Source organism: Heliangelus exortis, chromosome 1, assembly GCF_036169615.1.
Source record: "Heliangelus exortis chromosome 1, bHelExo1.hap1, whole genome shotgun sequence".
NCBI lineage: Eukaryota > Metazoa > Chordata > Aves > Apodiformes > Trochilidae > Heliangelus > Heliangelus exortis.
The window spans coordinates 167,970,913-167,984,943 of record NC_092422.1 but is presented as its reverse complement, the minus strand read 5'-3'; the positions used below and the strand labels follow the sequence as shown (position 1 = coordinate 167,984,943).

The 14,031-nt window shown below is 40.5% G+C and overlaps 2 protein-coding genes across 5 annotated transcripts in view; one reads left to right on the top strand and one right to left on the bottom strand.

The window, feature by feature from the left end:
* The window catches only part of TMEM117 (transmembrane protein 117), a 218,502-nt gene that overhangs the window by 34,606 nt on the left and 169,865 nt on the right, over window positions 1-14,031 (top strand). The window lies entirely within an intron of this gene.
* LOC139791402 (P2Y purinoceptor 1-like) lies at window positions 1,356-12,988 on the bottom strand. The gene is made up of 2 exons (XM_071733573.1): window positions 12,739-12,988; window positions 1,356-5,409 (listed from the first exon to the last, which is right to left on the bottom strand). The coding sequence occupies exons 1-2, from the start codon at window positions 12,806-12,808 to the stop codon at window positions 4,388-4,390; spliced, it is 1,092 nt and encodes a 363-aa protein (XP_071589674.1). The 5' UTR covers window positions 12,809-12,988; the 3' UTR covers window positions 1,356-4,387.

The following is a 14,031-nucleotide window of genomic DNA, read 5'->3' as shown; positions in this document are numbered from 1 at the left end:
CATTGTACAAAGATGAAATATTTAAACCATTTTTTGGAACTATTGAAATTTTTTTGCCAGCTGAGGTGTTTCTGAGCTGTGGAAAAGAAAATCTTTGATATCAGAATACATTAATTTATGTATATTGAAGGGAAAACTTAACTTTCAGGAACACTTGAATATTTTATTTTAAGAAGATAAGCCCATGTCTTCAGAAGTGAAAATTTCAGGTAGTTTGTCTGTGAGGTAAAAGGCAGATGGGCAACAGTGGATACTTGGCTTTCCTTAGAAAGCAGCTTTGGAACATTTGTTTCTCTGAACACAGCTGAGCACATACATGAACAGTCAAATCTTTCAGACCTTGGTCTATTTTGTATTTGTCTAGTATATCACAAAGGTGTCCACCACTGTGATATTTTGGGATCTAGATATGGCACATGAAAGGTACCCGTACCTTGCCATTAGTTTTGTAGGTGAATACATTATTGCAACACTCAATAATGCATTAAAACTCACTATAACAGTTGGGCATTTAATTGAATATTATGTCCTCAGATTTATTCCAAACACAGGTCTGTGAGAAACCTGTATTGCAACATACTTGCCATAGTAGATGATGTTGACTTTGGCTCTTAGCTGTGTAGTTTATTGTTCACTTATTGTAGCAAAGTGCAATAAACTTATTGAATTTTATTTATTTATGTCATGATATCTGGGGAACATTATAATACAACTCTTTAAGTAGCATTTGCTTCTAAGTGAAAATATCAGCAAGTAGATATGAACAGGTGTCTTGTGCTTTTTAAATCTATTTTGTAAAAAACCTTTAATTTCATCAGGGCAACATTAGTATTAGTTCAGCCTGGTTGAACAAAAACATTTTTAACAAGTGTGTTTAATTGATTATAGAATCACTTATAAACAACAAGCAAATTTCCAGAGGTCTTGTTAGTTATTAGGGTGTATCTGAGTACCATGAGGAACATGAATAGCTGAGAGAGAGAGAATTTTTCAGAACTTTTGTGTCCTGAAGATGATTTTTAAAGATTACCCAGTCTTTGGATGCCTCCCAGCACAAGGCATGTTGTGTGGGATGCCCAGGCCAGGAGAACAGATGAAAGAGGGACAGTGACACAGATCTTTTTTGTAGGCCCCATCTTCTTTTTTCCCCTTTTGTTCTTCATTATTCAGAGTTGGGTGGGAATAATCTTTTCAGACATGTAAGGTGTTTAGTTTTGCCTTTTATCTTATGCGTGTGAGTACCTTAGGACCTCTGTTATAGATGGCTTTCTAGATACAAAATTAATGAGCTTTGTAAGATTATGTGGACCATATAGGATTTCACCCAGCTACAGAAACAGACATGGAAGTAAGGATTTAGTTTTGTAACACAGTTCCATATTTTTCTTTCAGTGAGACAAAAAAGGAGCAATGCAGAAAAACAGGTTTTACTAGACTTTCAGAGTCCAATCAGTTTGTCCTTTGTTCTGCAGGTGAGGACAAAACAGTGAACTAAGAAGCTGGGACACCTGCTTGATACAGTCCCACATAAATAGACTTAGAGGAGTATCCAGTTTGCTCCTGCAAACAGTTTAGAGTAGGGCTGCCATCCATACTCCTGTATCACTTGTTCAAATTCTTGGGGGTCAAGAGGGTTCACAGGATACACAGCAGAAACCAATATTTTCTTGTTATATACCTTTTCGTGGCAATTTTTATCTTCTGAGTTGGCTGGGATCTGGATTCTCCCCTATGAAAGCAGGTCCCTGCCTGTTTTCATCCCTAGTCCTTCCCAGATCACAGGCACAGCACAGTAAGCTCTCCTTACATTCTTCCAGACCCATGAAGGCAATGGGTGGCTTTACTTCATCTGCCCTGGACCATGCAGATCTTTGCTAGGTTGGTGCTGATAAAAAGTGAAAAGCATCTCATTTTGCATCTTTTTATTTGAATGCACTGCAAAGCTCAGTCCCACAGAGAATATAAAGGTCATTCTTTTTCAGTTAAATGCAGTTTAAGTTATGATTACCTGACCAGAATGAAATTACTCTGTCGATTTTATTTGAGTCGTATTCTCAGTCTCTGACTTGGAAGCATTTTCTTACTGTTGCTTTAGTTTTTCTTTTCATACTGAAACACAGGCAGAGAAAACTCCAGGCTTTGCTTGAGAATTTGCTATCTGCATTAATGCAGCTTGCAGAAAGTGTTGCATATGAGTTGAAGAAGGGTTATATGTAAAGCTTTTTAACTATTGTATTAATCTTGAGTTCATTGGAGGCCTTCAATCTAATTTTTAATTGAAATTTTAAATTTTATTCTCACCAACTTCGAGTGCTTGTGAACACAGGTTGCATTCATAAGTCTTATAAAGGCAGCCCTTTAAGAGTTTCAAGATTTATTTTCATTTCATGTTGAATTTTACCAAGCCTGAACACGGACTAACTAGCTTGCTAAAAACCAATAGTGAGGTGGAGAAAGGAGGAAAAAAAACAGTGTATCTCTTCCTCTAAAGATAGACTGAAAGCTACAAATGGCAAGTGTTTGATTTGGGAAGTAGTTTACTGTTTACAATTTTGTGTGCAATTGGGTATGAGCAATAAACTCATTTAACCCAGAGCTTCACTCTAATCTCCTTTCTATCACTTTTCCATGGTGAGAGCACTTTTTTTTCAGTAAATGGTATTGACATTTCTTTATCAATCTGAGATCTAAGTGTAATTATAGTAGGTAATTGTCTATGGGTACCCATTCATGGTTTAAAAAGGTCACTTTCTTAAGGAAGCCAAAGCACTGTCATGTTTCCAATATACAATTCCTGCATTAAAAAAAAAGAAAAAAGTTGGACATTTTTCTTTTAAAATGAAAGAAATTGAAAGAGTAAGAAATTATCCAAGGAAAAAAGCTGCACTTAAAATGGGGTGACTATGTAACTCCACAGAAAATAGACATGCAATTTTTCTCTGAGATCCTGTGAGATTACACATTCAACCACATCTAAAGTGTTTCAGATTATCCGGACCTGTTTTTTTAATATTATATATTCATATGCATTTACTTAATACAGTTGAAATCTACAACAAAAGATATTTAATACCAATATAGAAAAGAGTTATTTTCACATTGACATGTGAAGACAAAATGATATTAAAACTCTGGAAGTGAAAGAATTCAGACACAATACAAAGTATGTTAAAAAGTACTTTGTCATAGTGACTTCTGAAAATAAAGTTAATGAGCTCACTGGTATATGGGCTTTTATAACTAATAAGGCATTATTTGGGACTTGGGAAGAAAGCAGGTCAGCAGGTGGCTGACTGTGGAACAGGATTGTTTTGCCCATAAAATGTATTGAGTGAACACATACTTAAGGACTCTTGAAGATGGATGTTCTTTGATGTCTATACATGGTATTGTTTTATTTATTAAAGAGCACCATAAACTAATTACCTTAGACTGTCCTGAAACTGTGATGCTAAAACCTTAAATGAATAGGAGAATAACCCCTCCTGTGTAGCAGCATCTCTCACTCTCCTTGCAGCTCAGATACTTTTGTATTTCAGAAACATTTCCCATTCACACTTCTCCCTGTTGATGTGTTTAGGGTCCATGGGAAAACAACATGCTCCTCTGAAGCAGAACAGTTATGAGAAGCAGCTGTAATTGCATAGGGTCTGGCAACACCATCAGTGTGTCCTGCCTATCGTTTTGGAACCACTGCTGCCTTGGGGGAAGCCTTAACAAAGCTCTTCAATCTGTCCTCATTTGCTTCATGAGCACATTCACTGTGGTTCTGGCTATCCTCAGGGAATTTATCTTACTATTTGCTTTTTGTTTGTTTGTTTTTGGAAATGTGCTGCACTTACCCGGGTTAATGAGGTTCCACTGGCAGCGTCAGAGGAACTGTAGCTCAAGCAGCATTAAAATGGAGTACTTACAGAAAACCTTTCAGGAAGTGCTCCAGAGGTTCAGCTGTAAGCATCATAATTGGAATCAATTGTGCAGTCCAATCACAGCAGTGCTTACAAACATAAGAAAATAATTAACAGAAACTATAAGAAGTCTCCTTAATATTGTGTGCTACTAATCTTTCCTGCCTTTTTCTAGCCAAGGATTACAGTTAGCTAGTTAGAACTTTTTTTCATTGTTCATTCCATATCACAGGTACATACATGTACGTTAAGAAGTGCTATAAATTAAGGTACATTAATGACAAGAATATTTAAAATGCCAGTTCTGTAAATCTAGGAGCTAATCTGTTCTGTTCTAGTAGATGTACACACTCTGCCTTGCTGCTTATTCTTGCTTACTCAAGAGATTGCTATACAGTACAGGAGACCAAATTTTAAATGGGTCCAATGACACAAAGCCAAATGGGCAGTGGGAGATGCATGTCTTTGTAGGCTGGTGTTTAAGTCATTGTTTTTGGAGGCAGAGTGATGTCTCTTACCCTTCCTGTCAGACAGCAGTGGTGCTGGCATTTGCGATGACATTTTGTACTTTTAATTCTTCGATAGAATGTCTGATTTGCTACCGTAAAAATGATTGGGTCAAGGCAACTATTGATGCTGCAGATTATCTCTGTGACTTTATAAATGATACTCAATGTGCTTATGTTCCCACAGGGTGGCTGGCAGTTAATTCTGTAAACTAGTATCACCATCATCATAACATGATAAGGTATGAAAGAAACAGCAAATACAACCATAGCAGCTGATATCAGTAACAGAGGTCTAACAAGTCTCTTCCTTCTTTGCTGACGTTTACTGAGTTGTAGTAATGCTTTGAGAGTCAGCAGATAGCACGTGAAGATGACTGTGACTGGAATTAGGAACCTCAGTACAACCTTGGAGAGTGTGAACAGCACTACAAACTGTAAAGGTCCTTCAGTGCTATCCAGGGAACCTGTGTAATCCTCTTGTCTTCCAGCTGCAACTATGCAGTAGATTTCTGGCATCGATGCAATCACTATGAAGACCCATACAGCAATGGTACAGAACACAGCCTTTCCTTTGTCCCACCATTTTAATGCAGTAATAGGATGGACAGCACCTACATATCTGTCAAAACTGATGAGTGTCAGGAAACAGACACTTCCGTAGATGTTAATACTGAAAAACAGTCTTATGGTCTGATAAAATGCTTGACTGGAATAAACAGCTAACTTCTGGAGACTATAATATACTGAGAAAGGTGCCATGAGAGTCCAAGTAAAATCACACAATGCCAAATTGAATAGAAATATAGTACTGGTAGTCCATGTCTTCATGTAGTACACATAATGTCGTAGTGCAAATGTATTGCCAAGAAATCCTACCAATAAAGTGAAAAGGCAAACGAGAATCAGCAAATAACAGTACCACTCCAGCTTGGGATTTCTGCTGCAAATGGAGATAGTGCATGTACCATTCATCATCCTCCCGTGGAGTATGCCTGAAGGGAAAAGAGAGACCAACATCTTTTAATGTAAATTGATTCAGATGTACTGAATTTAAAATTCAAAACTTTTAAGCTAACCCAGTATGTTTGAATTGGCAAAAGAATTCTGAATATGGTATGATATACAAGCTCTCCTCTATCTGGAAAAAAAAATGAATTCCAAGAAGGTGGCAATTATAGCTTACTCTACGGGAAGAACCATCACAGGCAAATCTTCATGAACTTTTATCCAAACCTTTATATTCTTTCCTCTCTGATATTTATTGTAGTGTATAAGAGATGAGAGAAAAAAAGCACACATCCTCAGTAACAGCAGCATCCCCTTGGTCACTAGTTGTATCTAGTGGCATGTAGTGTATCTAACTTTGGAAGAAGCGGAGGAAAGCACAGTAATTTACCTCACTCATTCCATGCTTGCTTTGACTGCCTTGAGTATCTGTAGTGGGTCTAGAGGTGTGTGTGATGGGTACAGCTGTGCAGTGGGTTGTGGATGAAATGCAGAAGACAACATCAAAGCAAATCAGGATGAAATCCTGCTTTTGCTGAAGGCCACAGCAACCTTTCTACGCCAACTGGATGCAGCACTGTTCAGCACCACTCTCTGGGCCCAGCCCTCCAGCCAGTTCCTAACCCAGCACAGAGTGCCCCTGTCCAAGCTGTGAGCTGACAGCTTTTTCAGGAGAATGCTGTGGGAGACGGTGTCAAAGGCCTTGCTGAAGTCCAGTGAGACCACATCCACAGCCTTCCCCTCATCCACCAGGTGGTCACCCGATCATAAAAGGAGATCAGGTTGGTCAGACAGGACCTGCCCTTCCTAACCCCGTCCTGGCTGGGTCTGATCCCTTGCCCATCCTGCAGGTGCTGTGTGATTGCACTGAGGATGATCTGCTCCATAACCCTGCCAGGCACTGGGGTCAGGCTGACGGGCCTGTAGTTTCCTGGGTCCTCCTTCCGGCCCTTTTTGTGGATTGGTGTGACATTTGCCAACTTCCAATCATCTGGGATATCCCTGGTGAGCCAGGACTGTTGGTAGATGATGGAGAGAGGCTTGGTGAGCTCTTCTGCCAGCTCCCTCATCACCCTTGGGTGGATTCTATCTGGTCCCATAGATTTGTGGGGATCCAAGCAGCTCAGTAGGTCACTGACTGTTTCCTTCTGGATTACATGGGGGCTGTTCAGATTCTTGTTTCTTTCTACAAGCTCCAGAAGCCAGCTGTCCTCAGGACAACCTGTCTTACTGTTGAAAACTGAGGCAAAGAAGGTGTTAAATACCGCAGCCTGTCTTTCATCTTTGATAACTCCCACCCATGTCCAGTAGAGAATGGAGGTTTTCCCTGACCCTCCTTTTGCTACTGATGTATCTGTAGAAGGACTTTTTGTTATCCTTCACAGAGGTGGCAAGATTCAGTTCAAGTTGTGCCTTTGTCTCTCTAATTTTCTTTCTGCACAACCTAACTGTATTCCTAAATTCTTCTTGAGTAGTTAGCCCTTTTTCCCATAATCAGTAGGCTCTCTTCTTTACCCTAATTTCTTTCAAAATCTCCCTGTTCAGCCAGACCGGTCGTCTTCCCCACCAGCTCGCCTTTCGGCACACTGGGACAGCTGCTCCTGTGCTTTCAAAACTTGCTTCTTGAAGTACGTCCATCCCCCCTGGACCCCTTTGTTTTCAAGGGCTGTTTCCCAGGGTACACTCTGGATCAGTCTTCCGAATAGGCCAAAATCTGCCCTCTGGAAGTCCAATGTAGAGGTTTTATTGATGGCCTTCCTTGCATCCCTGAGTATTGAAAACTCTATTATTTCATGATCGCTGAGTCCCAGATATCCACCGACCACTACATCTCCCACCAGCCCCTCTCTGTTTGTGAAAAGAAGGTCTAGTGGGGCTCCATCCCTGGTAGGCTCATTTACCAGCTGGAGCAGGAAATTATCCTCTATATACTCTATGAATTTCCTAGACTGCCTCCTCTCTGCTGTGTGGAGTTCCCAGCAGATGTCCGGCAGGTTGAAGTCACCCACAAGAACAAGGTCTGACTATTGTAAAACATCCACCAGTTGCTTGTAGAATAATTCATCACCCTCATCATCCTGATTGGGTGGTCTGTAACAGACTCCCACCAGGATATCAGCCTTGTTGGCCTTCCCCCTGATTCTGATCCACAGGCACTCAACCTTATCGTTACTGACTTCAACTTCTACAGAGTCAAGAGACTCTCTATCATATAGAGCTACCCCTCCACCTCTCCTACCCTGCCTGTCCCTTCTGAAGAGCCTGTAGCCACCCATGGCAGCACTCCAGCCATGGGAGTCATCCCACCATGTTGCCGTGATAGTGACTACATCATAGCTTTCCTGCTACATGATGGCTTCCAGCTCCTCCTGTTTGTTGCCCATGCTGCGTGCATTGGTGTACATGCACTTCAGCTGGGCTGCTGATTTGGCTCTTAACTTGGGCTTCTTTCTGGAGAGCCCGGTTTCAACCCCATCCCCCTTCAAACCTAGTTTAAAGTCCTCCTTATCAGCCCCACCAACTTATAGGCTAGAGTCCTTTTGCCCTTGCTAGATAGATGAAGCCCATCTAGTTTGAAGAGACTAGGTTTGATGAAATTTGGCCCATGGTCAAAAAACCCAAAGTTCCGCTGGAGGCACCAATCCCTTAGCCACCTATTGATATGATAGGTTTTCCTACTCCTCTCCTCATTCATCTCTGCTACTTCAGGAATTGAGGCGAACACCACCTGTGCTCCTGTCCCATCGACTAATTGACCCAGTGCTTTGAAGTCCTTTTTAACTGTCTTAGTACTTCTTCCATTAATGTCACTACTGCCAGCCTGGACTACCAATGGTGGATAATAATCAGAGGGTGGAATTAGCTGGGGGAGTCTCCTACTAATATCCCTCACCCGGGCCCCAGGAAGGCAGCAGACCTCCCCGTGGGATGGGTCCGGTCGACATACAGGGCCCTCAGTTCCCCTCAGAAGGAAGTCACCAACTACAACTACCCTTCTTTTTTTCTTTGTAGCTGTAGTTGTAACCTGTCTGGTAGATGGGAGGCGAATGGGAGACCTTCCAGACAGATCTTCCTCTTGTCTGTCGTCTGCCTGATTCTCTGAGTCCAGGGCCTCATATCTGTTCTCTAAGGGCACCTGTGGAGATGGTGGGGTTTGGGAGGGGATTCTTTTGCCTCTCCCATGAGGGACCTGTTTCCATTCCCTGCCATCCACCTGGTTTGCTCCAACTGCCTGATGGCAGGAGGGGCAGGGCTTCACCATCTCCTTCTGGACTTCTTTTGGGTTAGAAAGGCTGTGACTCCACCAGTTAATTTCCCTTTCACTGTCCCTAATACTTCTTAGTCTCTCTACCTCCTCCTTGAGCTCTGCCACCAGGCACAGCAAGTCATTCACACATCGCACACAGACCCCACTCACACCGTCCTCTGGTGCTAACACCAGGCTCAGACACTCTACACAGCCAGAGGCCTGAACAGCCACGTCCCTCTTGCTGTCCCTCTTCAGGGGTTCTGTCTGTGTGGATACACCCTGCGTCTTAACAGCACCAGGTTTTGCCTTTTTGGAGACCATTGCTCCTTCAAGGGAGCTGGGAGGTGGCTGTGCCCCTCCTGCTTGCCCTGCCTGCACAAGCTGCCTCACTAGCTGCCGTGCCATGTTCCTGCTTGCCTGCTCCTGTTTGCCACGCTCCGGGTTGCTGGGCCCTCGCAGCCCTTTCTGTCCCTCTTGGCAGTGCTGGGTGCTGCCCCCTTACCAGCTGATTGGCCTCACCTGAGACCCCCAGCAGTCCAGTTTGTATCTATTTCATTTTTCAAAGCAAGATTTTTATGCCTGTAAAATCTTAAATTTAATCTAAATGATGTGCTACTTCTAATAAAACCAAAATAAAGGCTGGTATATTCTGCCAGAATGATCTGTCACCAACTGCAGTTTGTCATGCTTCTAGAACTTCTCTCCAAATGATTCAGCAGATGCCAAATTAATGTCTGTTCAAGTAGGACCTTTGTATAAGGGTCATCCAAGTAGCCATTTATAGATTAGAGTTCACTACAGTACTTGATAGGATGCCAGGATAAAATTTTACTGAGTACAAAGCACACTCTGAATGGAAGAAAGGACTTTTTGAAAAAGTTATTGGTTCATCAAAAATTTTCAAACAGCTTCAAACATTAAGTTGAGAGTAGTGGTTTTTTCAAACCTGATGTTTTGTTTTCATGTCTACCTTGATGCAATATGACTTTTGCAAAGATATATTCACAGACACAGGTTAGAATATAACAAACATGGGCTACAGTTCCAGACCTGCTAAATAGAGACTGCATTATTGTGCTTTACAGATTTATGTTTCACTCAGTGAGCTGACAAAAACCTAGTTCAGACTGTTTGGGATGAAATTAAGTAGTAAAGTTCTTTCTCTAAAAGCCCAGCAACAGAAGCAGTTAAATGACTTTCCAGAAACTGAATATGGGTTGAAAGCCATCTGTTCTACTCCTAGTGTATTTCACAAGTGAGGAATGTTTGCTCTCAAAATGTATTTTGTTTAGTATTGAAGCACTGCACTTTAACTTGGGGCAGCTGTACTCTTTCACTTTTCCCTACTTTACTCCATTCCCTTGGTGAAATCAAACATTGTGCAATGTTTTCTTCACCTGAAGTTAATAAGATATCTTTATAAATGCTTTAAAACGTAGTTACTCTAACAGGTACAATGCAGTCAATTAGCACTTACAGTGTGCTCAGTTAAAATAGGTTTGAATATTGTATAGGAAAATTATATTTCCCTAAAATCATCTTGCTTGGAGGCCATGTGCAGTTTGAATTCAATTATATATCCTGCCTCTCTTCTTTCCTTTACAATTATTATGAATGAAAGCACTAAGGACTTCATTGTAAGTTGAGTTGTAAGCCCTAAACTGGCTACAGAGAGCACGGCCATTGCCACATGGGGGACTTGTAATGCCAGCTTGCTGAGCTCATCAGACTCCTGGAAAAGGACTAGAGGTAGGTTTAAATGGAAGGAAGCAGACAGCTTTGCCACCTGCTCAGCTTTGCTCTAAGTTGGCTGGGATGTGTAGCCTCCTAACTGTGTTAGGGCAGTTACAGACCTGAATGAATAAATCTCCTGTTCCCTTCATCACCTTAAAATCACTGGACTGCAACCAGAGCTCCCCCCCCAGCTCAGTGCTGTAACAAGAATTCTTGGTCTTCCGTCAGAAGAATTCTAAGGCTCTTCTACAATCAGGAAAGTCTTTACTCCATTGAGTAAGGTGTAGACAGAATTCTCTTCTGTATCCTGAGGGCATGACACTCAGTAGGACAGCATAAGTCCTGTAATAATTTCCATAAGTTGCATGTTGTTTATATCAAACAAAGGCAATTTTTATATCAAACAGCAGCACCATGATGTTATCCTGTGACAGATGAGGAGATGCATTTGTTTTTAGTGCTGACTAAGAACAGACTTGCCAGACTGATGAAAGTAAGATTGGGCTTTCAAGGCTAGAAAGTACTTCAAATTTACTGAGACTGATTTTTCAGCTAAACAGTTTTAGCCATTGATGGAGATGGCCTTGAACATTTCATGGAAAGAAAGAACAATCACATGATGGGGCATCCAAAATTAAAGGAATACCTGATTTGATGATGGGTTTGATGTTGTAATACTATTCATATGCCTAGGAAAGGGTTGAAGTTTTGGGCTCCAGCACTTATAATTAAGACAAAAAAGCATACTAAATGAATGAGTAAGAATTTTATATTTCTTCTATAAGAAGCAGTCTAATGAGTCCAACCATCTTATGGGATGTGGAGCTAAGGATTCTAGAAAAGTTTTTAATTTTTAAAAAAGTGACCTGTTTGATTGACTCAGGTTTTGTACCAGCTTATTGGGTTGTCACTTCTCCTGGACCTGAATGAAAGTTGGCTTAGATCTGTGACTCTCTGGCAGTTAAAATCTCCTCTCTCATTGTCCCAGACAGTGTCTGCAAACAGTTAAAGAAAATCAAGAGGGCTTCTGCTGATGAGCTGATTTCTTGCAGGGCCCTAAATCCCATAGCTTCTGCTTTCCTATGTCACCTTTGTACCTGTGATCTGACCTTCAAAGTCTTGTTTCAGTAAAAATTGACTTTTGAGGAAACTTATATTGGAGATAAGAAACGCTGTGTCACTGGAAAGAATCTTGTGTATAAACAGCTCATTGTAGCTCCCAATTTATCACTGGTAGCCATATATATAGCATTTAACTCATATTTGCAAAGTTCCTTTAGCTTTAACACGTTTGTTTATTTTAAAAAAAATCTGTTTTTGTATATCTAATTATATGCTAGGAAACATATTCTTCCATCATACCTGTGGATTTTTTTACATTTTAAACAAGATCATAATAAGCTATTAACTTAGGAAAAAACAAACAAACAAACAAAAACCCATCTTATTTTATGTAATTTTATTTTCATTTTATTTCTTATTTACTCTTTTTGCTCCTATCTCTTTTATGCTTCTAATTCTTTATGGTAGGTGTCCAGATTTTACGTGAATTTTTTTATTTGTTGGGATTACTCTGAGAATTATGTCTACCTGTTTGCAATTATATTGTAATCTCACACAAATCTATTCCAATTACCATTCAGTTTTTCCACATTTCTATCTATTCATACACCAGTGTATTTCTATATATGTTCTCAAGGTGTATCTTTAAGCTCATCGTACCAAATTAATAAAGCATTTTACAGGGAGTCCTGGGTTTTTTTATAAAAATGTCAAGCATTGTTTGCAATTTTTGCTTTAACATCTTACCTATTAGTTAATCATCTGATGCATTCCCTTTGTATGCTCAACTGAGTCTTATATAACTCAATGTATAAAGTGGAACATTTAATATATTTAATTCAACTGCATTTAACCTATTATACATACTAATACAATGAGAACAATAAGTAATATACATCAGTATTTCTATGCAGTTAGGTAAATAAATTATGCTAACATCCAATTCTTTTCCTAATGGTTCAATCAATATTGTAATTAAGCTTCTGTTTCATTAAAAATGATGCTTGTTTATTCCTACATGGCAAACATCAGCTGCAACAGAAGTATAGTTAAGGGTTAAGAATTGGCCTACCAAAGACAATATTTCTAAAAAAAAGAAAAGTACCTTTTAAAATATGAAATTTATACCTATGAGATCTTAGAGGCCTTTTCCAACCATGACAATTTTGTGAATTCTGTAAACTTGTGTATATATAGTTCAGCGTGTTATAGCTAAATAGAGAATTTTATATTGCTTTAGAGAGCAATACTTAACAAATCTTTCTCTTACCTGTTTTAGAAAAGTTGAAATGATCTATTTTACAGAAGTTTAGGTGCCCAGCTGTGGTTTTCCTCTCCATTAGTCTGGACCTTCTAGAATCACAGCTTTATTTTGCAGGTACTGTTTTTGATCCAAGGTGTTGATAATATTCCATATGAAATAGCAGTTCTTTAGAGAGCAAGTGTCAAACAGCAAGGGAGATATCTTTCATCATAAAGCTCCTCCTCTCATTAAGTCAGGAGAAATTGCTATTGCCATAGCAGCCTCTGCTTGCTTTTTAGGGAAGGACAGACTTTCTGTTCATGCCAGTCTAGCTAGGTCTGGGGCTGTCATTGTTTCCAGCAGTAAAAAAAGAAGACTACAGGGGCTTTGGGCATACCTATGTGTTTGCACTGCCCCTTTCTTCCCCTTTCTTCACAGCCGGAATCCTTGTTATTGCTTCCCTGCTGCTGGACTGCTCTTTGTACCTATGTTGCTCTCACCCCATCACAGAGCTTGGTTCCCCCCACCCACCTACCTATCACTTCTACTGCCCCACAGTTCCCACCCCGTTGCAAAATCCCAGCCCTGCCAGGTAACTCACATCCCCCAACTCTGCTTCCTCCAGAGCTCAACTCCTGCCCACCACCTCAGCCCACAGACCAGGGCTGCTCCAGGTCCTCCAATCTTCCTGCCCCAAACCTGCATTTCCAGTCCTCAGCAGCACACACCAGTCCTGGGATCTTCCTGATTTATTCCCTGAGTAATACCTCAATTTTTTACTTACTTCCCCCACTTCATATCTTCCCCATGTGTCCAGCTGCAGTCTGTGCTGAAACTGGACTTTACAGTTCAACCAACAGCACTCAGATTGCCTCATGGTCTCCCAGGCCATTCTACCTCTTTTTCTGATGTATCACCTCTTGATATTTCCTGTCCAGCTCATCTTCCTTCTGCTTTCCCTGTTTTGACATCCTTTAGTACCTGACTGAACTACTACTTCATTAGATGCTGTCCTTCACCTTGAATCATTGTTTGTCATCCTTCTTGGCTTCTGCTCTAGCAGTCTCTGCTTTGCAAAAGCACATTCCCATCTCTTTTACTTTGAGGTTTTCATTACTACAAATAATCACCTGGTTTTAGAAAAGAAAAATTCTATCTGGAAAAAAGGTAGAACATCTGCAGTAACCCATGATAAACATGGTTGATTTTTTTAATGTTACAATTTACAGGCTTAGTCAGTTTGTGGCCTTATTGTGGTAAAATGTAGCAAAAGTGTACAAGGTAAGAAAGAGAAAAATATTATTTTTCACCCTTGTGGGT